The sequence below is a fragment of the Leguminivora glycinivorella genome, chromosome 2 (genome assembly GCF_023078275.1).
Source record: "Leguminivora glycinivorella isolate SPB_JAAS2020 chromosome 2, LegGlyc_1.1, whole genome shotgun sequence".
Lineage (NCBI taxonomy): Eukaryota > Metazoa > Arthropoda > Insecta > Lepidoptera > Tortricidae > Leguminivora > Leguminivora glycinivorella.
The window spans coordinates 23,200,464-23,227,928 of record NC_062972.1 but is presented as its reverse complement, the minus strand read 5'-3'; the positions used below and the strand labels follow the sequence as shown (position 1 = coordinate 23,227,928).

The following is a 27,465-nucleotide window of genomic DNA, read 5'->3' as shown; positions in this document are numbered from 1 at the left end:
GTTTTTTCCAAAAGCTACAAACGCCAATCTTCATGAATTTAACATCGCGAGAAGTGTTTTAAGAGTTCTAGGTCGGTTTTCGTGTAACAGCATAATTTTTCTTTCATTCTTCTGCACTTGGTATCAATATTTGTAATCTACTGCTTTTTCTCCCGATCTACTGGTTTTTTATTCATTTTTCTACTGTATACTTCAGATTCCGTCTGGCAACACTGATTCTTATTTCAAAATTAAATTTATCGTTACGAACAAGCAAAAGTAAAACAAAATTACATTTACATTATTTTTTGTTGTGATTGTTAATATTAATTAAAATGAACAACGCCCTCCAGCCAGTTATAGATTTGTATCCTAAATACTGCATAGAAAGACAAAAATGCCCTAGCTATGTTGAAATGTATACTAAGAATTGTAGTGATGTTATTATGGTGTATTTAAAGGTAAGCAATCACTTTAACTAGCTAAATCTGTGAGTAATAACCAAAACAATGGAATTAAATAATTTACCTCTTAAAAAATTGCATTTTCTCTCAGGCTAAACAAAATTTTCTGCCTGCGGACACTACTGGAAAAGCAAGTCAAAATCCAAAAGGTAAGATGAAAATACTTCTGATTTCTTTAATAATCTTTGTGAGCTATACTTACTTAGCATATTCTTTGTCCCGGAATTTCAGAAGAATTAGATTTAACTGGGTCACCCCTTAAACTGGACTTGAGTCTGCACACAATTTTGGATGATACACTCATATCAGAAGAAGCTCAATTGTGGAACAAGGATGAAAGCAGCCATGTACCTATCGGAATTGATAAGGCTAGGTCAGTTGTATGATTTTATGTATTTATTTATTTATTTATCATATGGCATATATTGTTTCTCTACTTTTAAATGTTTAAAAAGTCAGACTGCAGATATTCAATTGCAGTTGTCGACAGGGTCTTACGGCTCAGCCATGACATTGGGCTAAGCGCGACAGCGGTGAGCGGCAACCATACAATGGAGCGAGACACAGCGATGGGACTTTTCATTCACACGTATGGCTGCTGCCAACCGCTGCCGCGCTTAGACCAATGTCGTGGCTGGGCCGTTAAAATCTGCCAATTCTCCGCTAAATTTGGTGATGGGACACTCAAAGACAATGTGATGTACTGTCTGATCCGGGTCACCACATTTATCTTTTGTCAGTCAAGATTTAATACGCAATTTATATCTGTTTGCCCCTTTTTAAGTTCTAAAACTCCTTTAAATAGAATAAAAAGCATAAAAATGATGGTGGTTATTTCACCCTGATTTCTGAAGTGAATTTCATAAGTGTTCTCTATAGAGCTAATTGCCACCAAGAATGTGTTAACCTTTCGAAACCTATATGTGTAAAAAGGTCGCCATGTGCCAATGTGCCAATATTGATTAAGGTGTCATTTAAATTTTTAATCTAGCAGCAGCTAAAAGGGAGCCCCCTGGGAAGCCGGCGGGGCTTGAAAGGTTAAAGAACTTATTCTTGTCCTTCTGTATTTTATTTAATTTGTTTACTGGTTTCTAATGCAGGGAAATAGCAAACCTTTACAATATGAGCATATCGAAGCTGAAATCCGAAGACAGCATACCCATGTGGTTAGTATGCAACCCCGAGTCTGAGGGTAAACCGTTACTATTAACTATACAATCAAATGAAGATCAGTTTTCTAGAGGAATTGTGACTTATGACGGAGCTATGTGCTTGGAAGAAGTAGATGTTGAAAATATCATGGAGAGATTTGCTAAGGAAGAAGGTCTGAATGAAGATTTGGTGAGCTTTAGTTTTTGTTTGAATTTAATTTTTAATTTTATAGAAGTCTCTCATTTGGCTGTTAATCTAATACACACGGACTGTTAACCTCAGTTCCCATACAATTTACAGCTGGGTTGGGTGAAGGGTACATCTCAACATCTACATAGCTGGAACTAGGAATTCTTGGTTCTAGTACTGTACTTGCAAAGAAAACTTATACCAGTTCTTTTAGTTCCAGTCTGTGTATATCAACCCTTAAGAAAAGAACTGAACAGCTAAAGCTAATGCTGAAATCTTATTTAGCCTTTCAAATATCCCACTGCTAAGCAAGACTATTGGCACCTCCAATTCATGTTTAATTTTATAAATTCCAGGTTGACATATCGGTGGACTGCAAGTATGTGCTCTCAGGCATCTCATACAGCTCCCGCAATACTGATGAGTTACTGAATGCTCCCCATGGAGGAGTCACGGAGTTGCACTGTGAATGGACGGGAAATACACTTATAACACCCTTCATAAGCTGCAAAGTGAACTTTGTAAGTGCAGATTTCAAAAAAAAATTAAGCAAACTGTTGTTGGAGGGCTGTCGGGCTGTGCAATTGTGCATGTGTCTGTTATTTTCAATGTTACAAGCATCTTTGTTATTGCTCAAACAATATCAGAAACTTATTTATTTTTACCCACCGTAGAAGTAATTGGCAATCAAACTTGAATCAAAGCACAGTGTATTAAAAGACGACTGGTCTGGCGCAGTCGGTAGTGACCCTGCCTGCTGCGCCGCGGTCCCGGGTTCGAATCCCGGTAAGGGCATTTATTTGTGTGATGAGCACAGATATTTGTTCCTGACTCATGGATGTTTTCTATGTATACAGGGTGTTTGGTAACCGGATGCAAAGCCGAAAGTAGGAGATAGTCTAGGTCATGTAGAACATTTTTAGCCATACTTGTCTTAGACAAATGTTATTTTAAATTTTTTTTTATTGTACTTTGAAATCACTTAAATCATTTACATTTTCATGTAACTAAAATTTTAAATCACTGTCAACTTGTTTTCTTTAAACAAAGATGTTTGAAATCACTTTTCTAGTGTTTGATAGACATTGCACAATACGAAATAAAACAAAAAAAAAATCTACCTGCAGTAAAAAAAGTACTAATTATCGATTTAGTCTGAAGTTTTGCAGTTTTCTCCAACAAATCTTAAAATTTAAATTAAAAAAACGAATAACATTTGTCTAAGACAAGTATGGCTAAAAATGTTCTACATGGCCTAGACTATCTCCTACTTTCGGCTTTGCATCCAGTTTCCAAACACCCTGTATAAGTATTTATATATTATATATATCGTTGTCCGAGTACCCACAACACAAGCCTTCTTGAGCTTACCGTGGGCCTCAGTCAATCTGTGTAAGAATGTCCTGTAATATTTAAAAAAAAAATTGTATTAAAATCAAATGAAACAAACTAAAAGCAACTCTGTTACATTTCTTCAAGATTTAATTTTAATTGGCAGTGATTTGTTATGGACATAGGACATTGAATCACACTCACAAAACCCATGACTTGGTTGTGATGGACTTAATTAAATCTTTTTAGATGATATTGAGTGGCTAAGCATGCCACCTTTAAAGGCCCAGGGGTTATTAATATTCATATACACATTTTAGAAAGTAATTACATGTGTCCAAGTAAAGTTGAATTTGGTGGTATTCACAGGTTATCTTTTTTTTAACTAAACCATGAAAATTATATATTTCAGGAGCAGGAAGTGATAGTAGGACATTTGGCGAGCCCCTGCAATGCCATCTGGAAATCTGTGTACGCCCTGCACAATATCAATCAAATTTTAGTGGACATGACAGCTGCTGGCAGCTCTTCTGTCAACTTGGAGACTGCTCAAATCAGGTAAACATTTGCTCACATGTATAAGGTAGGAGCCATATAACGAAATATTAGCCGGATCCACACATAGCGACGCACGTCGCGAGGCAAGTTCCTCGAGAGGCAAGCGTGCTATAAAAGCATGTCTCGGCCAAGGCAGTGCGCGTATTTTGCTCGGTTAGACAGGTCTACATGGACGTTTTCCGAGCGAGAACATTGCCTCGCGAAGAGCCTCGCTGCGTGTAGACTTAGCTATTAGCCGGGCCCACAATCACCGCACGCCTCGCGAGGCAATGCCTCGCGCGCAAAACGTCTGTGCTCATGCGCGCACGGTTGCCTTACCAGAGCAAATTTCAGTGTGGAGCCGGCTATGTACATATGGCCAACCAAATACTCAATTTTATTTTAATTTTATTATTCAAATTAGTTAATACACAGCATAAAAGTAAACCAAGACCCTGTGAATCATTGGTAAACAATATAAACAATACATATGGCACATAATGAATATTAAGTGTTTATAAATCAAAACATGTATTCTACATATTATACACTATCTGTTATTCTTTTCAAAGTTTTTTAACTTGACAAATTAAAATATTTCAGATTATCCAACCCAAGCCGAACAAAATACTCCCGAACAACTCCAAGCGCCTCAACCAGCTCCTAAACGAGACAGAAGCCTATGCATACATTGAGAGGTACAGTAAACTTTCAATAAGATTTTTAATATAGATTATTAACGCGCAGTACCCTGAAAGTACGCATACACCGCGCTGGCCTGCGTTTGTGTCACCGAGAACACCACTACGCTCAAGCAGTGCCTGTCTGTTATGAATGCGCAGGGCTCCAGCAACGACTTTATATACAAACTGTGGGACATATTGAGAGGTACAGTAAACTTTCAATAAGATTTTTAATATAGATTATTAACAATACTAATAGACAAGACAGAAGCCTACGCATACACCGCGCAGTACCCTGAGGGTGGTTGCGTTTGTGTCACCGAGAACACCACTACGCTCAAGCAGTGCCTGTCTGTTATGAATGCGCAGGGCTCCAGCAACGACTTTATATACAAACTATGGGACATATTGAGAGGTACAGTAATCTTTCAATAAGATTTTTTTAATATAGATTATCAACAATACTAATAGACAAGACAGAAGCCTACGCATACACCGCGCAGTACCCTGAAGGTGGCTGCGTTTGTGTCACCGAGAACACCACTACGCTCAAGCAGTGCCTGTCTGTTATGAATGCGCAGGGCTCCAGCAACGACTTTATATACAAACTGTGGGACATATTGAGAGGTACAGTAACCTAACCTAACATATTGTCAACGATATTTTTCACTGTGTTGTGTACTTTAAAGTATATAACTCCTAAGCAATCTTGTATTATGTTCATTCCAGATTGTGAAACAGCAGAAGAAGTGGTGACGTTGCTGTTACAGGCCCTCAAATTTATATCCAGTGGAAAGATAAGACCATTCGTAAGTACATACTTTGTAAAACATTAACATTTAACACCACAAAAATGAAAAGGTACCTATGGTTTCCTATGAACGTCATCAGCCGCAACATAGTATGGCACTATTAATGCCATACTATGTTACTAGTAGAAGTCCTGTTGTCTTCTTCACACGTCAACATTGTCTGTTTGTGTCTATTATCAACTGCTCTTAAGTTAACTTTGACCTATATTTTCTCAGTTTTAAATGGAACTGAAACTTTGACTGCACAGGTCAGTTGACAATGTAATAATTATTGTGGTAGTTTCAAGCAGATTTTATTATATAAAAACATGAGGTGGTCATAGAACAACACAATGGTGTCAATGGTGTTCGGCATTTTCAAATTTATTATCTTGATGGGTTCATTCTCTGTGAAAGGCATGTTTGTCAACAACTTAAGTACTTTGTATATGTTCAGTTTTAATGTAGTAATTTGTATTTCAGATTGATGCAAACAACAAGACTTACCTATCCAAGTTGGTACTAAAGTTATCCCGCGGTCACTCCCAAGCGTCGAAAGTCCTAAAGAACTTACGGGCCAGCCCGCCACAGGCTCTATCGCTGGTCGCGCAAGTTGGAACTGAGAAAACCATGTGGGAATACACGAGGGTCATGAGTCTTCTAGAACATTCCTTCTTCATTGCTGGCATCTGGACGAGCGATAACAGGTACTTGATGCTTTTCAAGATTTAGCCGTAGAGGTTCGGTCACTTCGGGAAACGACCGGGCTGTCAAGAGAGTGTTCTTGGGTCGGCCGGCTGGTGGCCGTCCGGCGGGTCGACCCAGGTATCGCTGGGAGGACTGTGATGTAGTATGTATTTACCTATGTCAGTAGTACGTAAGCACTGCCTATATAATCGTGTACCTTGCCTAATATCAGTCAGAATAAATCATATATTCATCGAAGCTGTTGTTTCTCTAATGCCATCCGTACATGGCGACCCTGCCTTTTAAGGCAGCGGCCTCGTGTTCGCGAGTGCAAGGTTGTAATTAGTTAAAAATGAAGGAACTAAATTAAATAAAAATTAAACAATTTGTGGACTAAAGTGGCAGAACAAGCAGTGTTTTGTTAAAGACTGAACAATGTCTGTGGGACTATACCCCATTTGGGCGAAGTGGCAGTGTATTCGTTATAAGCTAATGTCACATCAATAATGCAGTACGACGTTACCTACTGTTAAAATGGGGTCCGGCACATCTAAACCACAAGAGGTAATCATCGCGCAGACGGCTTCAGGAGGAAACAATGAAGCAAATGCCTCGGTGAAGGATTTGGCATACCACGTCAGCAACACCAACATAGTCCTGATGACCATACTTGTCATTATTGCTCTGATCTTCGTGTACGGGCTATACAAGATATATTTGAGATGCCATAAGAAGATGATCCGTAGGGAAATTAACGGTCAAGTGGCCTTCAGGCGATCCTTTGGACTCGGGAAGAGGACCGGAGCAGCAGATGCGGTGTAACAGTTTTTTTTTTACGACGCCTTCCTCGGACTTTTGACGGCACGGTGACGCAATGCGACGAAAGTGAAGTGTTATGTGGTTCAAATGTGAGTTAGTAGAATTAATTACCTATAACATAGATTAATTTTAATATAAATTTATCTAAAACGTATCATATATGTTCGTCAAGTAAATGCCTTTAAGGCGATGTTTCAAGAGCTTACAGATTTATACAATGAATTAAGCAAACTTAAGCAAAATATTTCTAAGTTAAGTCTTGAAAAAAGAACAGAAAAGAAATTAAATGAAAAGTTGATAACAGCAAAAGAGTTATATGATACGTTTTTGGAGTATTCAAAAGTGATAGATAATAAAATCTTAAAAGGAGAAGTTACCAGCGATACAGTAGTATATATTGACGAATTACGTAATAATATCGAACATCTATATAACAAAATATACCAATTTTGTACGAGCAGTCATATTGTAAAGACACCCGCCATGGAAAAATTCGATCTCAAAACGGCAGTCCACCTCTTACCTATTATGACCGGTGATGAGGATACGACTAAAAAATTAATCGATGCCATTGAGCTATATAAATCAATGTTAGAAACGGACGGTATAAGAAAATTAATTAATTTCGTGCTCAAGACACGTTTATCTGAAAATGCCAAGTTACGAATGTCACAGTCATACACAGACTGTGAGTCGCTTATTCTGGACCTAAAAAATAATTTCCTAACCAAAAAGTCAAGTACTGCTATTCACAGTAAGTTAATGCAAATAAAACAGCAATCACTTTCGATTGATGAATTCGGTACACAAATTGAACAGTTGTTCGTTGATTTAACAATTTCTCAAGCCGACGGTGACCAAAATGCGCACAAGGTATTAAAACCTATAAATGAGAAGCTGGCGATAAAAAGGTTCACCGACGGGTTGCGAAATCCTACTTTAGGGATCATACTGGCAGCCAGGAATCTACCAACATTAAAGGATGCGATTCAAGCCGCGAAGGACGAGGAGATTTCGTCCACACGGGAGAACGGCGAGGTTCCAATCTTTGTCAATCGAAGGGGAATTACAGGTCAGTATAACCCACGCACAGGCCGAGGCTTCAATAACTCGCGTCGGGAAGCACCCGGCAACATGCAAGTGCGGAATTCCTATTACGGGAATCGGGCCTCGCGAGGTAGCTATACTCAAAATGAAACTGGGCGCGGTTTTGGAAATCCGACCCGCGGCTTTTATAGGTTTAGATCTGATAACGTATTTACCCGAAGGTCCAAAAGTCAGCCCAATATATATGTAGCCGAAGAGCCGCAGCCTTCGACGTCAAGTCAGGATCAGGAAACTAAAAACACGACAGAAAACCCAGGTTACGAATTTTTTCGTCCCTAATACGATATATGCATACAGATACGACAGTTCCTTAGAAGTAGTAATTGGAGACGACACGTTTCAGATGCTAGCAGATACGGGCGCCGCCGTATCGGCCGTGAAATATGAAACAGTTTCGCGGCTAAATATTCCAATCCAAAAGCAAATCGTTCCTATAATCGGTCTCGGCGGCGATCTTTACACAGAAGGCTATGCTTACATAGAGTTTACTTTACATGGACACCGCTTATGTCATAAATTTCACGTACTTAGAAACTTACCTTGCGGTCCTAGTGCCATACTAGGGCGGGACTTTTTACGTAAACATAAGTGTATTATAGACTACGAACAGAACACATTCACCTTAAATATAGCTACATTAGGGAAAATAACGGTACCCTTACAGCTAGGAGCATTAGGTAAAAATAACTATTTAACTTTACCGCCAAGATGTGAAAAAATATTCTTTATAGAAACTGAAGTAACCGAGGATTGTATAGTAATTTCAAAGGAGCTTTGCAATGGCGTATTTTTGGCAGGAGGATTATGTACACCGAAAGCAGGGAGAATACCAGTTCTGTTACTAAATACTAGAGATACAGAAGTGCATCTTAGTTATTTTAGGCCCGAAATACAAAAGATTAGACAATATACTTTATGTATGTTTGAAGATGCAAAAGTTAATGGGGACAGGGTGCGTAAAATGTTTTCACTTTTAGAGTTAAATCATCTAAATAGTGAAGAAAAAACCTCAATTCAGAATATTTGCGCAAAGTTTTCAGATATATTTTATATACCCGGTGATACATTAACGCCCTCAAAATTAGACCCACAGAATATTCACTTAAAACCCGATGCAACACCTGTTTTTGTCAAACAGTATAGATTACCACATTCTCAAAAATCAGAACTTGAAAACCAGGTACAAAAAATGTTACAAGAAAAAATAATCGAACCAACGCAAAGCGAGTGGTCGAGCCCAGTCCTTTTAGTACCTAAACACCCAGATTCAGAGGGTAATAAAAAATGGAGATTGGTAATAGATTTTCGAAAATTAAATGACCGTATAATGGACGATAAATTCCCTCTCCCTAACATCCATGATATATTAGACTCATTGTCCGGTTCTATGTACTTCAGTCATTTAGATCTACATCAAGGGTTCTTCCAACTCAGCTTAGCTGAAAAAAGTAGGCCATACACTTCGTTTGTATCCCCTTCAGGGCAATATTGCATGACTAGGCTACCAATGGGATTAAAAATTAGCCCGAGTTCTTTTTCAAGGGCAATGACGATAGCCATGTCGGGCCTTAACTACGAAAAGTGCTTAATATACATGGACGACCTTGTTTGCTTTGGAAGAAATTTGGATATGCACAACAAAAATCTGATGGCTATTTTCAGTCGCTTACGTAAATTCAATTTAAAATTAAATCCTAACAAGTGTAAATTTTTGAAGAAAGAACTTCTTTATCTAGGACACGTAGTGTCGGCGGATGGTATTAAACCGGACCCGGATAAAGTTAAAGTTTTACAGGGGTATCCGGAGCCACAAAACACAGAGGATGTAAAAAGATTCGTCGCCTTTGCTAATTATTATAGAAAATTTATTCCAAATTTTGCCGCTACATGTATACCTTTAAATAATTTAACACGTAAAAACGTGACATTCAAATGGGACGACGATTGCAAACAAGCATTTTTATCCCTTAAGCAGTCATTAGCCACGCCACCCGTACTTCAATACCCGGATTTTCGAGAAGAGAACAAATTTATTTTAAAAACTGACGCGTCCGGAATAGCAATAGGTTCTCTACTTTGCAACGGAAACGGACACCCCGTAGCGTACGCAAGCCGTAGCTTAAATAAATCAGAAATTAATTATCCAACCGTGGAAAAAGAGCTTCTCGCGATTACGTGGTCCATTAAGTATTTTCGACCTTATCTCTATGGGCGGCACTTCATAGTAGAAACTGACCACAAACCGCTAGTGTATTTATTTAATATGACCAATCCCACTGGCAGATTAATTAAATTCAGGCTGCTCCTTGAGGAATATAACTTTGTGGTACGATATGTAAAAGGGACCGACAATGTTTCTGCAGACGCATTGTCGCGTATAACTTTAACAAGTGACGACTTGAAAAAGATGAGCGAAAATTACATATCGGTATTAACTCGCGCGCGAAGAAAACAAATGGAGCAGCAAAATAATACTCATGTTGATAGGGCTTCCGATGATAGGATTGATCACCCTAGAGTCGTAGAAGTACTTAAACCCCCGAGAAGTTATACGGAGCTACGATTTTTAAATGAAAACGAGTGGGAAGTTTTAAGTAGCAAGTGTCACGAAATACATGCCGATTACGCATATGACAAAGCAAAGTCTATTATTTATGTTAGGCCGGTAACCCGATCGCATCGCGCACGAGTTGCCTTTGCGAGGGAACTGAGCGAATTTTGTAATAAAATATCAGTCGACTGTTTATACATTTTTAGGAATATTGAGAACATAACTTTAATTAAAGAACTAGCTCAAACCATTAACGATATGACGCAGTGGTCCGGACCCTTCTTGCGCATATTGAAGAGCACTACCCGGATTGACAACCACGATACACAGCGCGTGATATTAAATGACTACCACATGCTCCCTACTAGCGGACATGCTGGAATCAGACGTATGCTAAATAATATTCGGCAACGTTATTTTTGGCCAGGATTAGAAAAAGACGTTGCAGAATTTGTCAAAAGATGTGACAAATGCCAACGTCAAAAATACTTTAGAAATACAAAGGAACCAATGGTCATAACGACTACAGGTAACTTTGCCTTTGATAGGTTATTTTTAGATTTAGTGGGCCCCTTAGTTAAGGATAGCAATAATTACACTTATATATTAACGCTTCAATGCGACTTGACCAAATACGTCGAGGCGTATCCGCTTACATCTAAGGACACAGTCTCAGTGGCAACCGCTTTTGTTAACAGTTTCATTTTGAGATATGGTATTCCTCGAGAAATAATAACTGACCGGGGTACTGAATTTTTGTCATCCACAATGCAGGAAGTATGCAAACTTTTAAACATAAGTCATTTAAAGTCAACATCTTACCATCATCAAACCATAGGTTCCTTAGAAAATAATCACAAACATTTAATTTCTTACTTACGCATTCAAACTAATAATGAAACTAACAATTGGAGTTCATGGCTACCCTACTGGTGTTTTGCTTACAATACGACTGTTCATTCAGAAACCCGATACACTCCATATGAACTTGTCTTTGGCCGACGATGCAATATACCGAGTAATCTTTGTGATTCATTAGATCCTATGTATAACTTCAATGACTATTCCTTTGAATTAAAATACCGATTACAAAAATCTCAATATGACGCAAAATGTAATTTAATTCAAGGGAAAACATTAAGAAAAGCGCAGTACGACCACAAGGTTAACCCTGTAACTTATAAATCCGGCGATATGATTTTGATTAAAAATGAAGCGCTTAGTAATAAGTTAGACCCGCTGTATAAAGGGCCTTTCCTAGTTGTAAGACAAATTGACCCTAACGTTGTAATCATAGTTAAGGATAAAGAGGTGTCGGTTCATAAAAACCGTACAAAGTTGTACTCACCTTAGCAAATTATGTTTAAGTACCTACCTTTCTTTTTTTTTTGTTTCTTTATTTTTGTAATGTTGAAAAAAAAAAAAAAAGAAAAATAATAATTTTCTTTTTTTTTTTCCTTTTTTGGTGGGGCGTGTGATGTAGTATGTATTTACCTATGTCAGTAGTACGTAAGCACTGCCTATATAATCGTGTACCTTGCCTAATATCAGTCAGAATAAATCATATATTCATCGAAGCTGTTGTTTCTCTAATGCCATCCGTACAGGACAGTGTGGTGGCGGATATGCGTCAGCTTCAGGTCAGTGACTGGCAAGAGGCTGCGCAGGATCGGGACAGGTGGCGATCTCTCGTTTCGGGGGCCAAGATACACTTTGGATCACTGAGCCAAAATAGTTTACTTTTTTTTTGCCGTAGAGTTTTCTTTGTAATCAACTTTCATAGGTCTCCTAAAGTCCCTAAGAGCTTACGGGCCAGTCCGCCATAGGCACTGTCGCTCGTCGCGCCTTTATTGCGGGGTAAGAGCGATAACAAGTACTAATGCCTTTAAAAAATTTACTGTAGAGCCTTTTCAACCAAATTGAATTATGCTCACTCTCAAGCACCTAAATTCCTATAAAGAGGCTTAGTCAAATGAGTTAGAAATCAGACCACATTTTGAACCATACAGGCGTCATCTTCCTACTGTGGCAACGTTCAGATTAACATGGAACAAAGTTACAACTAGGTGGCCGGTTTTGCAGCTGGGTTTTGAACTTAATTTTTTTTTTCCGCATGGTATGGAATCAATACAACCAATCTTGGGATTAGTTGTCAAAGCGGACCCCAGGCTCCCATGAGCCGTCGCAAATGCCGGGATAACGCAAGGAGGATGATGATGCTTACCGGACCAACACAACTAGCTATTTTGCGCGCGATTCCATACATCTAGCGCGACTTCTACTATTCTTAGTCGTCACAGAGTTCCTCAATCTTTTCTGTGATTTTTTTCAGAACTCACGAATCAATAGAGCAAATAAACCAAACCATCCAAGACATGACAATGTGCGGTGAATTCTCCCTGAACCCATTCGAGACCCTATCATCTGGAGACCACTCCATCCGACTTGACTCACAGTCGTTCTATGAGGATGACCCTCACGAGCTCACTGTGGACGACTTCGCTTCTCTCAAGAAACATGGACTTGTGACGGAGAAGAAAGATGTCAATGAGGTAAGAACAAATATTTTAAGAAGTTCTCCCTGAACTCGTTTGAGACCCTATCATTTGGGGACCACTCCATCTAACTTGACTCACAGTCTTTCTACGAGGACGACCCTCACAAACTCACTGTTGATGACTTCGCGTCACTCAAGAAACATGGGCTTGTGACTGAGAAGAAGCCCCCCATGTTAACGAGGTAAGAACAAAGATTTAAAAAAATCTCCCTGAACCCGTTTGAGAGGCTGTCATCTGGAGAACACTCCATCCGACTTGATTCGCAGTCTTTCTACGAGAGAACCCTCATGAACTCATTGTGGATGACTCCGCGTCGCTCACCGATTGAACTCACCCGAGGCATTCTCGTTTCCTCTTCCATGTATTCACCATCAATTAAAATAATTGAGATGTTTAACCACATATTATGTCACATTATATTTTCTCTTCACGACTAACTTTGTTCAAGAAACACGGTTTTATGATAGAATAAGGTGTAAAATGTTTAATCTCTGATTGTTCAAGGTACCTTTAATATCAGACGAAATCGATATCAGCCCCTGGAAGAACCTGCTGATGAAATTTGCTCAAGTCCATGTGTGCTTGGAACATTTGTACCGAGCGGAAGTTTGTCTGCGAGCTGATTTCAGTAAGTTGCTATTAAAATAGGGACTATTTACACAGAGCGCCCCCATTTATTTTTAGTTACACTGTGGCCTGCTCATGGGCCTGCTAAAGTTACTTTCCGATCAAGTGCCGAATTATGCATGCGATTTCGCCTACCGTGTAAATTAGCCCTTAGTAGTAAGATCACTAAATTCAGAATTTTTACTTATTAGTTATCACCGGTGACAAAATACATAAGTAGCCTTGACTATTGGTACGAGAAGTACTCTCACAAAATATTAAATGGGTCAAATTTTTGTTCTCAGCAAACCTAAAACCAATTGCCGCCCGCCTGTTAGAGCACTACGTCTCAGAACGATCTCTGTCAAGACCGTCGGGCAGCTGATCAGCGACCCAGTACAAAGGACATCCATGCCAATCACCAACAACGTGGTTCAGGACCATCTCAAGTATGTTTACGTTCTATCCGTTACCATCTCAAGTATATTACGGTTGGAGGACGCAGTGGTGAAAACTCTTGATCTTCGGTCCCAGTGTGCTCTCACAAACGGAAAAGAGGGTGAAATTCCCGAGAGTGTTAATGGGTAGGTCCATTCCCCCTTTTCGCCAGGAGAAGGGAAAGCACACAGTGTGCGCACCTGCATTCCCACTCCGTGAAAAAAAAAATGTTCACCTTCTGTCTGTTACCATCTAAAGTATGTTCACGTTCCGTGTGTTAGAGCACTACGTTTCAGAACGGCCCCTTAGCAAAACCATGGGGCATCAGTGACCCAGTGCAGCAGACAGCCATGCTCAACAACAATCTCGTTCCATACCATCTCAAGTATTTTCAGATGTCGTCCTCCTATTCGCAGCGGGAAAGAATTCTTACTTTATTCTCATCTTTCTTTACCATTTTTGCTTCAGGAAATCTGCATTCTGGTACCGCATGGTGTTGCAGAGGAAACAGAAAGCAGCCGATATGGGAGTGAAAAGAGAGTCTAAAAGAGTGTATGTCTTCACTCAGCTCCCAGTGTTTCCTCCTTCTGTGTGGCAGAATTTAGGTAAGTGGTGTGAATGTGACGATTTTGTTTGAAGAAACACCATTTTTGGCGTTGACATATATTATTTAATCAATGTCGTATCTATAGCTAACATGTATCTTAAAATTGTCTTAATGTTCGAAAATTAAAGCTTAACTTCGAGTCGCAATAAGTAATATTAAGTGAGGGCGACTATTTTTTTAATCCTGTAGCCCAACGTAGTATTACTCCAACGCTTTTCGATTTTACTCAATAGGCCGGTTAATTTAGGACTACGTGTTAGCTTTCCAAAGATATACTATAACATCAATATAAATTGGCATTAAGTAGCTACCAAACGATCGTACCGCACCGCGACCTTGGAATTATTCCCGTAAGTTTACTCTTTCTCGTTTTCACTTACGTGAAAAAAAGTCGCGGTGCGGTGTGGTCCCTTGTTAGCAACTTTACAATGGGTATTAGAGATATTATATACAATAACGCTTGCATCCCATAAAGGGGCCATGGGCACGGGCAGGCAGAGTGCATGAACCCACTCACTGTCACTTGCAAATTAAGGGGTTGAAAGAAAACGAAACTGTGACACTGCAGATTTAAAGATATGTTGTAGTCCTAAGGCACCCCAGAGGTGCAAAGGGCCTTCACAAGCTCGCGCCACGCCTTTCTATCTTCAGCGACCCTCGTGGCCTCGCTCCAGCTCAGACCAGCCGCTCGTAGCTCATTTTCGACGGACCGCTTCCATGAGTGAACAGGGCGCCCGGGGCCACGGCTTGCATTCTGCGGTTTCCAGTCGAAAGCAATGCTCGCATTATTTCTTCCCCCTCTCCGAAGAGTGTGTCCAATCCATCTCCATTTTCGTGTCGCGATTTCCTCGTCAATGGGTGTTTGCTGGCATATACTCCACAGGTCTTGATTTCGGATAGTGTTTGGCCAGAAAACGCGAAGGATCGACCTCAGGGACTTGTTGAGATTTAAAGATATAGTTTTAGCAAAGAATACACATGCAATTCCTGAGTGCAAGTGTTAATCGAGCTTTATATTTCAGAACCACCAGCAGATGAAGTAGGCGAAGTCACTAACATCGGGGTGGAGGAACTAAAGTACCACATCACGAAATACACGTATATTTGCAATAGGCTTGTGCCGTTTCGTTCGTTGATCGGAGCGCTCCGATCTCGTTCCATCGCTCCCACGAACTAGTTCGCTCTTTTAGGTCTTTTGCTCATTTAGTTCAGCTAGACCAGCGACCACTGCGATCAGAACGAATGGGACCGAATAGTGTCAAAATGATACGAATAGTCTACAGATAGAAACTTTCCGGGCCGAAAGGTTGTAAGTAACCGAAGTTTAATATGAAACTTGACTTTTTTGTTGCTCTGCTAAGTAGCTCTCGCTCTCGGTCGGTGCAGTCACACATTCGTTCTCGATCCAAACCGCTCGCGCTCGCCGATCCTATACTGAACTAAATGAGCAAAGACCGATTCACAGACCGCGGAAAGATTCAGTTCATTTCGGTCATTGATGGGATTTTATTCCTAACAGTTCATAGTTCGTGAACGACACAAGCCTAATTTGCAACAAAGTCAAAAATAAACTGCCTGTGCCTTAAATACCGTACTAATAATGTATCTTTAAGAACAACTTAGTAAATAAAGGAATTTTACACATTTTTACTTCCATGTTCATTATTTTTCTCCAAGAAGGTTTTACATCACCACGTTCGTAGAATTTTTCTTTACTTGGTCGAAAGCGACTACGAACAGAGAACTCAGTGTGTTAAAATTGTACTTACTTACCTACTTTTAGGTTCATGGGACCATTTGGACATGTTTTAATTTTCAAATAGGGTTTCCACTGGCCCATGTAACACGCGCACGCGTGTTCAGTGTAGACATGGCACTCAAGTTGATATTGTAAAACATGGAACATATTTCGATTAGTTGCAATTACCCGCCAGTCGACATTGTTCCTTATATATTACGACACAAAAGCGCAAAATTAAGAAATTCTAAATGAGTGACGAATTACCTATTCACGCGTGAATTGTACAACGTTTTTCATATGACTGATGATGAATTTAAAGTTTCTTGGGCAAGAAAAGTAGTATTTAACGCACTAGTGCGCTACACGCCATATGTACCTATTGTAAAGCATTAGATACTTGACTGAGTAATCTTCAAAAGAACTCCAATGCAATTATTTACCGCATCGTAAAGCTCTGGGCCTAGAATACCATAATTAAAGTCCCAATCGATGTAAAATAAACCGATCCAACGTCCGCGTAACCAGAGATCAAAGAGTCATGTTTATTTCCCCAGTTGTTTATAATGTTTATGTCCTGATTCGTTACGCCGAAACGCGAAATTTATTTAACTTTTGCATGTGAGTTTTAAAGGAACTTCCTTTTTGTGTGTTTAATATTTGTGAAATGTGGAAATTGACAATTGTTTAAAAGTTTAGTTTAAGCATGTTCACTTGGTATTACGAGGGCTGATTGGAAAGTTCGCGGCCTGACCATTAAAAAAAAACTTAGTTTCTTTTTTCTGCCGTCATTTTGAACTGTCATTATTTAGTTGTCATCCCGCGAAATTTTAATCAAATGCAATATTTTAAAATAAGTTTTTCCTCTCATTTAAAAATACGTGTAAGCAGTTTTTTCACAATGGACAATTTGGAGCAACGTGATGTAATTAAATATCTTCATAAAAAAGGATTGACTGCGAAACAAATTTATGAAGATATGCAGTGTATATTAGGGCAATCCGGTCCATCATATACGATGGTAAAAAAGTGGGCAGCTGAATTCAAGCGGGGACGAGTCAGTATCGCAGATGACCCTCGCTCCGGGAGGCCAACTACTGCGACCAATCCAAATAATGTGGCAACTGTATGCAAAATGATAATCCAAGACCGACGGTTAAAAGTGAGAGAAATAGCCGACATCGTAGGCATCTCCTATGAAAAAACTCAAAACATTATAGTTAACGAATTAGGGTTTTCCAAGGTGTCGGCGAGATGGGTTCCAAAGCTCCTTTCAGTGGAACAAAAAATCACTCGTCTAACAATTTCACGCGACTGTCTAGACCTGTATGAAGCTGACCCTCAAGACTTTTTGGACAGATATGTTACTATGGATGAGACATGGGTCTACCACTATACGCCCGAGACTAAACAGCAATCAAAACAGTGGGTTCGTGCTGGATCTCCGCCACCCAAAAAGGCAAAGGCCATTTTGTCGGCAAATAAAGTTATGGCATCAGTGTTCTGGGACGCAAAGGGTGTAATAATGGTTGACTATCTCCAAAAAGGTACGACTATAAACTCGGACTATTATTGCGAACTTTTACGTCGATTACGTCGACTTTTACGTCGACTTTGAAAGTAAAAAGACCTGGAGTGCTGACAAAGAAAGTTCTTTTCCACCAGGACAATGCACGCGTGCATACTAGGGAATGCTCCCGGGAATTCCCGGTACCAAAAGTACCGGGAAATCCCGGGATTTTTGAACTCTTTGGGTACCGGTACTGATGTTACAAAATCCCGGTTCTTCGGTACTTTTCGGTACTGAAAAATGGACAAAGATTACAAACTAAAACGCATTTAATCACTTCAAAAATTTGAACGTAAACGACGGAATATCCATTGAATGCGGTACAAATGTAATGAAAATAGTTTCAAACGCGGGTTACTAATGTATTACCGAAAGTTATTTGCCAGATTTTCACATCCCAAACAATCTATCCCAAAAATTTAAAAGGCAACTCATCATTTCCCAACTTATCATGTGCCATATACATATTTGCCAGAATAATGATATCCAAATAAATATTTAGACATTTCCTTTCTTTGGCAATGTTCATTTTACCAAACTTTAATTACTCAAAATAATTAATTGCCAACGAATATTATCCCAAAAGAAAAAAAGCCAAATCTAACATTTAGTAAAACATTTCTTGGGCATTTTTTATTTTAACAAATCTCGTTTACTCAAAATGAGCAGTTGACAAAAATAGAAAAAACAGTCAGGCTCTAGTGACAAGTCGGACTCCGCGTCTGCTCCGGCGCTGCGGGTAAGGCTACTTTCTTAGCAACATTTTGTGTGGGGGCGCAGTTCTAACCTAACCTAACCCTACTTTCTTAGCAACATTTTGTGTGGGGGTCGCAGTTCTAACCTAACCTAAACCTACTTTCTTAGCAACAGTTTTGTTTGGGGGTCGCAGTTCCAACCTAACCTAAACCTACTATCTTAGCAAAGTTTTGTGTGGGGGTCGCAGTTCTAACCTAACCTAAACCTACTTTCTTAGCAACAGTTTTGTTTGGGGGTCGCAGTTCTAACCTAACCTAAACCTACTTTCTTAGCAACAGTTTTGTGTGGGGGTCGCAGTTCTAACCTAACCTAAACCTACTTTCTTAGCAACAGTTTTGTGTGGGGGTCGCAGTTCTAACCTAACCTAAACCTACTTTCTTAGCAACAGTTTTGTGTGGGGGTCGCAGTTCTAACCTAACATAAACCTACTATCTTAGCAACAGTTTTGTGTGGGGGTCGCAGTTCCAACCTAACCTAAACCTACTTTCTTAGCAACAGTTTTGTGTGGGGGTCGCAATTCTAACCTAACCTAAACCTACATTCTTGGCAACAGTTTTGTGTGGGAGTCGCAGTTCCAACCTAACCTAAACCTACTTTCTTAGCAACAGTTTTGTGTGGGGGTCGCAATTCTAACCTAACCTAAACCTACATTCTTGGCAACAGTTTTGTGTGGGAGTCGCAGTTCTAACCTAACCTAAACCTACTTTCTTAGCAACAGTTTTGTGTGGGGGTCGCAGTTCTAACCTAACCTAAACCTACTTTCTTAGCAACAGTTTTGAGTGAGGGTCGCAATTCCAATCTAACCTAAACCTACTTTCTTAGCAACAGTTTTGTGTGGGGGTCGCAGTTCCAACCTAATCTAAACCTATACTTTCTTAGCAACAGTTTTTTGTGGGGGTCACAATTCCAATCCAACCTAACCTAAACCTACTTTTAGGTTTTTAGGCTATTTTTCGGTTTTTAAAGATTATTTGACTCGTCATAATTATGGTATTTTCGTCAAAAGTGTTTACAGTAACTTGGGAAGCAAACGTGTAAGTAGTTGTTAAAATCTGTTTGGGAAATGAAATTCGACAAAAAAATCTTCGGTAAATTAAAAGGATCCCTTCAAACGCGTTAGACTCGTCCCGCTCGGTATTCGTCGGCTATGATCGGGACCTCGGCGTCGGTTATACTTAGAGGGTAAACCAAAGTAACTTTGCTAATGTTAGAATTAGTTGAGGTCTGTAATGATTTCTTGCACATGTCGTCCAGGTTTCGAAAGTATGCTTAGAACGCAGTCTGGTATACTATAATTTTGGTCCTAATAGGTGACCGGAATAAAATTACCGGAAAAAACAATAGCCACCAAATTCTACAAAACCCTTTACTCCGAATCTCCCACACACCCACAGCCTGTGCCTGATTTAGAAGAAAGCTTCCAACATCAACATCGCATTTGTCGATTACTCTAAAGCTTTCGACAGTCTTCATCACAATTCCATTTTCACAGTTTTACGCTATAGATCCTGGGATCTCAACCAAGCCAGTTACATTCAGCTCATAACCACCATTTATCAAAATAGTACAGCCGCCATAAAACTACAGTCCTCAGGTTCCTCATTTTCTATTCAAAAAGGAGTCAAGCAAGGAGATCCGTTATCGCCAAAACTGTTTACCAGCACACTTTAACAAGTCTTCCAGAAGCTTATGCCAAGTTGGGAAGATCGGGGCCTTATCGTCGGGAATAGAAGGCTAATCTTCGATTTGCCGACGATATTGTTCTGTTCTCCTCAACTGCCTCCGAACTACGATCAATGCTTCAGTGATCAGTGACGCTGACGCAAGCCTCGAGGTTGAAAATAGTCGACGTAGTTCGAAAAGCGGCAAAGCTGAAGTGGGCATGGGCCGGTCATGTCAGCCGAATGCCGAATGAGCTATGGGCCAAGATTACCACAGAGTGGCAGCCCAGGCCAAAACGGGGACCCGGCAGACCATGTATGCGATGGCGGAACAAGTTGGACTCCTTTATGAAAGAATGGCTGAGGACTGCACAAAACCGGGAGGAATGGAAAAAGCGGGGGCAAGCCTTTGCCCAGCAATGGGACATCGCAGGCTCTTAATAATAATAAAACATAATGAGATGTTTGTTACACCATACTCTATCTCTGCATCAAGCGAGAAATTGTTGGATACGGTCGACCTAAGGTAGCAAAACTTATCGACGACTTCCATTTTATGTTTCATTCATAAATACAACTAATTTTACAACAAATGTACTAGTAAACCCTCAGTACCGAAAAGTACCGAAGAACCGGGATTTCCCGGTTCTTTCCCAGTACCGGAAATCTCAGTCCCGGTTCTGGGACTGGTACCGGTTCTGCATTCCCTAGTGCATACGTCACTAAAGTCAATGGCAGAAATTCATAATTGCGGGTTTGAATTATTGCCGCATCTGCCTTATTCACCCGATTTGACACCATCGGAGTTCCATTTATTTCCAAACTTAAAAAAACACATGGGGTAAGAAATTTTTGACCAACGACGAGGTCCAAGCTGAAGTGGATACCTATTTTGAAGGCCTGGAGGATTTTTTTTTTAAAGTGGTATAATGGCTTTGGAATCCAGATGGAATAAGTGCAAAGACCTTAACGGGGACTACGTAGAGAAATAAAAATATTATAAAAAAACTTTGGTTTTGATTTCATATTTAAGCCGCGAACTTTTCAATCAGCCCTCGTAATTGAGGAGTGTCTTTTCAAAAGGGCTTATTTCCATTTTTTTCTTTTTTTTTAACTATGAATGCAGTTGTTCTTAGTATAGAAAAGTACGCGTTGTTTTGAGATAAAAGTTCAAAAAATCTCGCCTTGATCTTTAAAAAAAAGATTAACATCAAAGTTTAGAACACATTTTGAAAAATGTGTAATGATTATTTATGTGGATAAACCAATGTATGTATTACAACAACATTCATATCAACTAACGTTAATACAAATCCAAAAATAAAATAAAACTATTTTAAAATAATAACATTTACGCTACAAAGCCACAGCAAAAGGGCTTAATTCCCAAGAGTTCGCATCAAAAGTGCTTAATTCTCAAAAACATATGGTAATTAAATATTTATTTAGGTGCACATGTTGCGTTTTATGTAATCATAGCATTAACGTCAACTTACAATATTACAATTTTGCAAATTAAATATTAATTTCAAAATCAATACCGTGGAATTATGTTTTTCTCGATTTCCCAAAAAAAGTTCAAAGTGGAAATAAGCCCTTTTGAAAAGACACTCCTCAAATAGCGTAGGTATTATTCCATGTTTAGTTTCTCTATTGAGGTATTTAAGTTAAGAAAGGTTACGGTTCAAACGTCGCAATTTACAAAAAAAATACACAAACACTGCAGTATAATTATTCTCATTTTTACACTCACTTTTGTGAGAATCCCAGCACCTCCACCATATTGATATCACCAACACTCATTGGGGCAAAGATAAACAAATATTAGGCCGGCAACATATATTATAGTCTTAAAATTCATAATCTTAAAATAAGACTTGTATGCAATCTGTCAGATCAATCTGAAAATTCATAATCTTAAAAAACAAGAGTGTGTGTGGACATGACAGTCGCCAAATTGTATGGAACTCCGTGCACTCGATCTGATTTTTGTAAGATTATGATTTTTTCAGATTATGAATTTTAAGACTGTCTGTTGCCGGCCTTACTGTATGTGTATCGTTAATAAGACTGCGGTTATAATTAAGTATATCTTATATCGGGCATGACGAATTTATAACGTACCTAACGTTTATTTGGTGTTTTTAGTGAAAATGTTTCAGTTGAAATGACGAACGATCTTAAAAACAAGCACCTACTTATTCAGAACACTGTGCCAATTGGTACACTCTTCCGTTAATAAACCGCGCCGCTTCCTGTGCCCTCTTTTTCTCGATATCTGTTATGAATGTTATGATCGATCAATGACTTGACGATTATACACTTTCTGCAAAATGTACTGTGGAGTGCAAACGTGTTAACGCTGTTTAAAAATACACACTACCACTAGCCACTAGTACTACCTACAGGTAGTACAGTAAAAAGTTAGTAATGGGTTGATTAATAGGTTTTGGCATTTTCTAGTGAAAATGGACGGTCGGAAACCGTAAGTTACTTCTATGTCATCAATGTGTACAGGTAACTGTACCAACAACACCAACAAGACAATTGATAAGCTGGAAAAGTAATAGAGCAACTGACAAACCAGAATACTGACGACTGGGGACCGGAGAGAACTAGAGTCTAGTCACTAGACAAACTAAAAAATAGACGGAGGCCGTCGCAGAATTGAAAATGGTGATTTTAAGTCTTGGATCATCCCATTCGTTTCTTGCCAAGTTCTTAAATTCCTCCCATTCTGTTTTCATCACTTTTTTCTGTAGCTATTATCGTCTGTGACCATAATCATTCGTCTTATCGTCTTTGGTTTTAATTATATTTAGTTTGTTACGACTAAGAAAAGAAAAACTTAATATTAGATAACAATACATGCCGAACAATGATTGCGAATGTGCCAGAATAAGAAAAATGCAAACAACAAATAATTATGATCAAAGACTACTGGGATATGAAAGCAGAATGGGACGAATTGAAATCCAAGTAGATTTCTACATTTATAATGATGCTTAAAGCTTTTCTCGTCGCATACGCATGATGCGTTCAGTTTACAACCGCGTTGTTTATGCTGAGCGCCACGTGCGCTAATTATCCCTTGTTGCTCAATCATATTGTGCAGCTATTTCGGCTTGTTTTCCAGATCTGCCTGCTGCTTATTATTCTACCGCAGAACAAAATAATAGTCCCTATACATACAGAATATATACAGAATTAACAGTTTCACTGGAAAATATTCAAACAAGCTTCCAAAAATTTCAGACAGATATGTTACTCACCATTTTGTCACCGCCGCACAAAGTGTTTGAAAAATGGTAACAGATTAAAAAAATTGAATACCGGGACGTTTTTTCTCCAGATAGGAAAAATATCTACTTAATTTAATTTACCTACGTAAGGAAAAATAACTGGATTCCTATCGCGAAAATTCCCGAATAGATAGATACATATTTTCTTCGAAACCGAAGTTTAGCAGTATTTAGAATCGTTTCGACCCTTGTGTGTGTGAGTGTGACTATCTCTGTCGACTATTTAGGGTTGTCAAAAATATTTGTCTTATTTATTTTGTTGTTGACATCGAGTTGTACCAACCCTAATAACTGTTACGTAGCGACGCGAGCCCAATCGCCCGATTGGGAGTGTTTCTCCTCTACCCGGAGTTAATATTTTTAGAATACGCTACCTAGGGTAAACTCGCCTGATTCGGTGACACGCCTAATTCGGTGATACAACCAAAAATCGTCTTTCGGAATAGTGCTTCAAAGCTTGTATCACCGAATTAGGCGTGTCACCGAATGAGGCGAGTTTACCGTACTCGATAGCGTCAACGTCTCGAGTAACGTAGGTAATATGTACCTACGTCCTAATCTCATGGTAGCCCCTGGTAGCCACACTAATTTCAGTCTATTGGATAAAAGCACCAAGCCAAGGTAGGTTAATTTTTTCTTCGTTGATCCTTCATTGCTCAGATTATTTCGCTCTAAGTAAAAGCACCCGTATGCGCTAATACTAAATTCTCAGTAAGTGTAAGCTTTTATCGAAAGATTAACAGCTCATTCAAAATGCATAGCAGTTTTAATTGTAGATATTTCTAGGGGTAAAATCCCTTAAACTCTGCTAGTATTATTACGCACGGAGCGAAATACGGAATAGTTTAATTAACAAGCGAGTTGAATGCATCTCGACGTTGCGCGACCTCGTTGCGGACGGCTGTTTGTGCAAGTTTGCATTTCACAAATACTAACTGCACGTATATATGCAGTCATAAGTATATAACTAAACATTATGTGGGTTCTGTTGAAAATAATTTTCTGACGTAACAGATACGAACTTGAATTACCTACTTACATAAACTCACGCCTCAATCACGCATTTCATTTGGTAGCCTATCGGCCACATCACAATTGAATCCATATACCTATTACCTATGTAGGTAAGGTGTAATAGGGTAATTCCGAAAGTCGTCTAATTTCGTAAGTCGCACATAAATCACCATTATTTCCATCATATCAAGATTCCCCTTTCGGAATTACCATCTAGAGCATTTTTGTCATTCGGAATTACCCTAATGCACCTTACCATGTCGTTTTCTACACCTACAGAAGCAAAATCCGGTGGCGAAATTCTTATTCCGTTACCACACCGGTCGCAAAAACTTAACCCTAAAGAAAACGCCCTCCGTCCTCAGTTTATAGGATAGATTCGCCTAAATTAATCATAATATGAGACATTTCCACTAACCGATTCTGGCTTTCAGTTTTAATTGTAGATATTTCTAGGGGTAAAATCCCTTAAACTCTGCTAGTATTATTACGCACGGAGCGAAATACGGAATAGTTTAATTAACAAGCGAGTTGAATGCATCTCGACGTTGCGCGACCTCGTTGCGGACGGCTGTTTGTGCAAGTTTGCATTTCACAAATACTAACTGCACGTATATATGCAGTCATAAGTATATAACTAAACATTATGTGGGTTCTGTTGAAAATAATTTTCTGACGTAACAGATACGAACTTGAATTACCTACTTACATAAACTCACGCCTCAATCACGCATTTCATTTGGTAGCCTATCGGCCACATCACAATTGAATCCATATACCTATTACCTATGTAGGTAAGGTGTAATAGGGTAATTCCGAAAGTCGTCTAATTTCGTAAGTCGCACATAAATCACCATTATTTCCATCATATCAAGATTCCCCTTTCGGAATTACCATCTAGAGCATTTTTGTCATTCGGAATTACCCTAATGCACCTTACCATGTCGTTTTCTACACCTACAGAAGCAAAATCCGGTGGCGAAATTCTTATTCCGTTACCACACCGGTCGCAAAAACTTAACCCTAAAGAAAACGCCCTCCGTCCTCAGTTTATAGGATAGATTCGCCTAAATTAATCATAATATGAGACATTTCCACTAACCGATTCTGGCTTTCATTATAATTTAATTTATAAGAACGATGGATGGTGGTAATTTATAAAATATGTGTAAGAGTTATTTTTCTACTCAAACGTAGAAAAGTAACTCTTAACCAAAACCTATTCAAATATCAACGCACCTCACTGGCGATACAAAGACGAAACGCCGCCAGCGTCATGGGGTCCATGCCGCAGGCCGACCTATTGGAAGGGGTTTTCTCGTTATAACTGGGGTATTTTTGTAGGTAAATTTTAATTTGTTATTTAGTTCTATTTATAGGTTTAATTTTAGTTCTCACATTATTGTTTTAGATCTTACTAGTTTATATGATTTTGTGTTAAATATAACTAAACAAAATAACAATTAGGTAGGTACGTTTGATTTTCACAGTAATCTCTGAGTGGTCAATATCATTACATTCTAAATGTCTACCCACAGAACTTAATTTAGATAGAAGAAACAAATTCATATATTTGTATAGGGGCCGAGCGTGTCAAATTTTGTACTGAAGTTGATTCTTGCCTGTAATTTTAAATATGTCTCAGGCTCTTGATTGTTCATAATTTTTGTGTTGTTGCAATTGAATATCACGTAACGAGGCATTTTTTATGTTTTGGTTGACTTCAACTTACAAAAATTGACGCCCGAAAGCTGCAAGCTGCGAGTAAAGACGGACAACTCAGTGGATTTCACTGAGTTCATTTGACACGCTAAGTAGATACGTTTGCTTGATCTATGGTATATATGACATCTGTGTGTCTACCCCTCGCATTTTCGCGCATTACCGAGTAACAAATCAAGCACTCGAAATAAAAAAAAATAGTTCGAAGACTAAATAAAAATCTATAATAAACTATAATTGATATAATTATGTACGTCTTTAAAAAAATTGGAACCCTAAAAAATCTCAGACCGTACCGGCTTATTAAAATACAAGCCTGCGAAAAGCGCGTCTAGCAAAACTTATAAAATCTGAGTGAGTAGTAAATAAATAAATAAATAAATAAATATTATAGGACATTCTTACACAGATTGACTGAGTCCCACGGTAAGCTCAAGAAGGCTTAGGCGTAGGGGGTAGTAGGTAATGAGTTCTGAAAAATCTTACCGATTGTTCGCAATATGTAGAGAGGATATTGATATTGCTTTTGTTGATTTAAAGAAGTCTGAATTAAGATTATTAAAATGGATATAAGTATTGTAGGTAGGTACATAATAGTAGTCATACCCCGCTTTATTCAGCTCTAATGTAAAGTGGTGGTACCTACTCTATGACTTCTATGACACTTCTGTCATGACCTTCGGCTTTTGTGATTTACGTCCATAAAACCTTTCCAAAATTGTGTTTGCTGATGGGAGGCCACATAGCAATCTTTTCAATTTTAATAAATACGGTCTACTGTTGATCACTAAAATAAGATTCTTCCAACAAAAAGAAACTACGCTGAAGCGAAATTTCAGAAGCAGACGACTGACAACATTGAAATGCTACTACTTGTTAAGATGAAAGGAGACGGCCACTTCTCCATACAGACGTATTCTTCTCTAAAAATTTACAATATACTTTGAATATTTTTACATAAATTGATATGGGTATGAAATTGACCATAATTACAATGTAAATTTTCAGACGACGACTTTTGACGTTTGTCTTGTCATATTAGACACATTTCTGTTCTGACTAAATTAGGAACGAGAAACAGATTTAATTGAAGTATGAAAATGCTCGTGACTTTTAATACAATTGTGGTTTTTGTTGTAAATAAATAAAACTATAAAATATAAGTAATTAATATCACGGGAGGAAAATGAGGCTACTTTTTG

At 38.8% G+C, this 27,465-nt stretch overlaps 1 protein-coding gene across 1 annotated transcript; it reads left to right on the top strand.

The window, feature by feature from the left end:
* The first annotated feature begins 247 nt into the window (after positions 1-247).
* Positions 248-15,735, top strand: LOC125241517 (protein zwilch-like). The gene is given in 16 exon segments (XM_048150042.1): positions 248-440; positions 535-592; positions 675-816; positions 1,544-1,784; positions 2,141-2,305; positions 3,529-3,684; positions 4,272-4,343; positions 4,619-4,751; positions 5,066-5,145; positions 5,611-5,834; positions 12,624-12,843; positions 13,354-13,477; positions 13,761-13,814; positions 13,817-13,904; positions 14,362-14,498; positions 15,523-15,735. Coding segments are annotated over 16 exon segments (2,175 nt in total). The 5' UTR covers positions 248-314; the 3' UTR covers positions 15,678-15,735.
* The last annotated feature ends 11,730 nt before the right edge of the window (positions 15,736-27,465 follow it).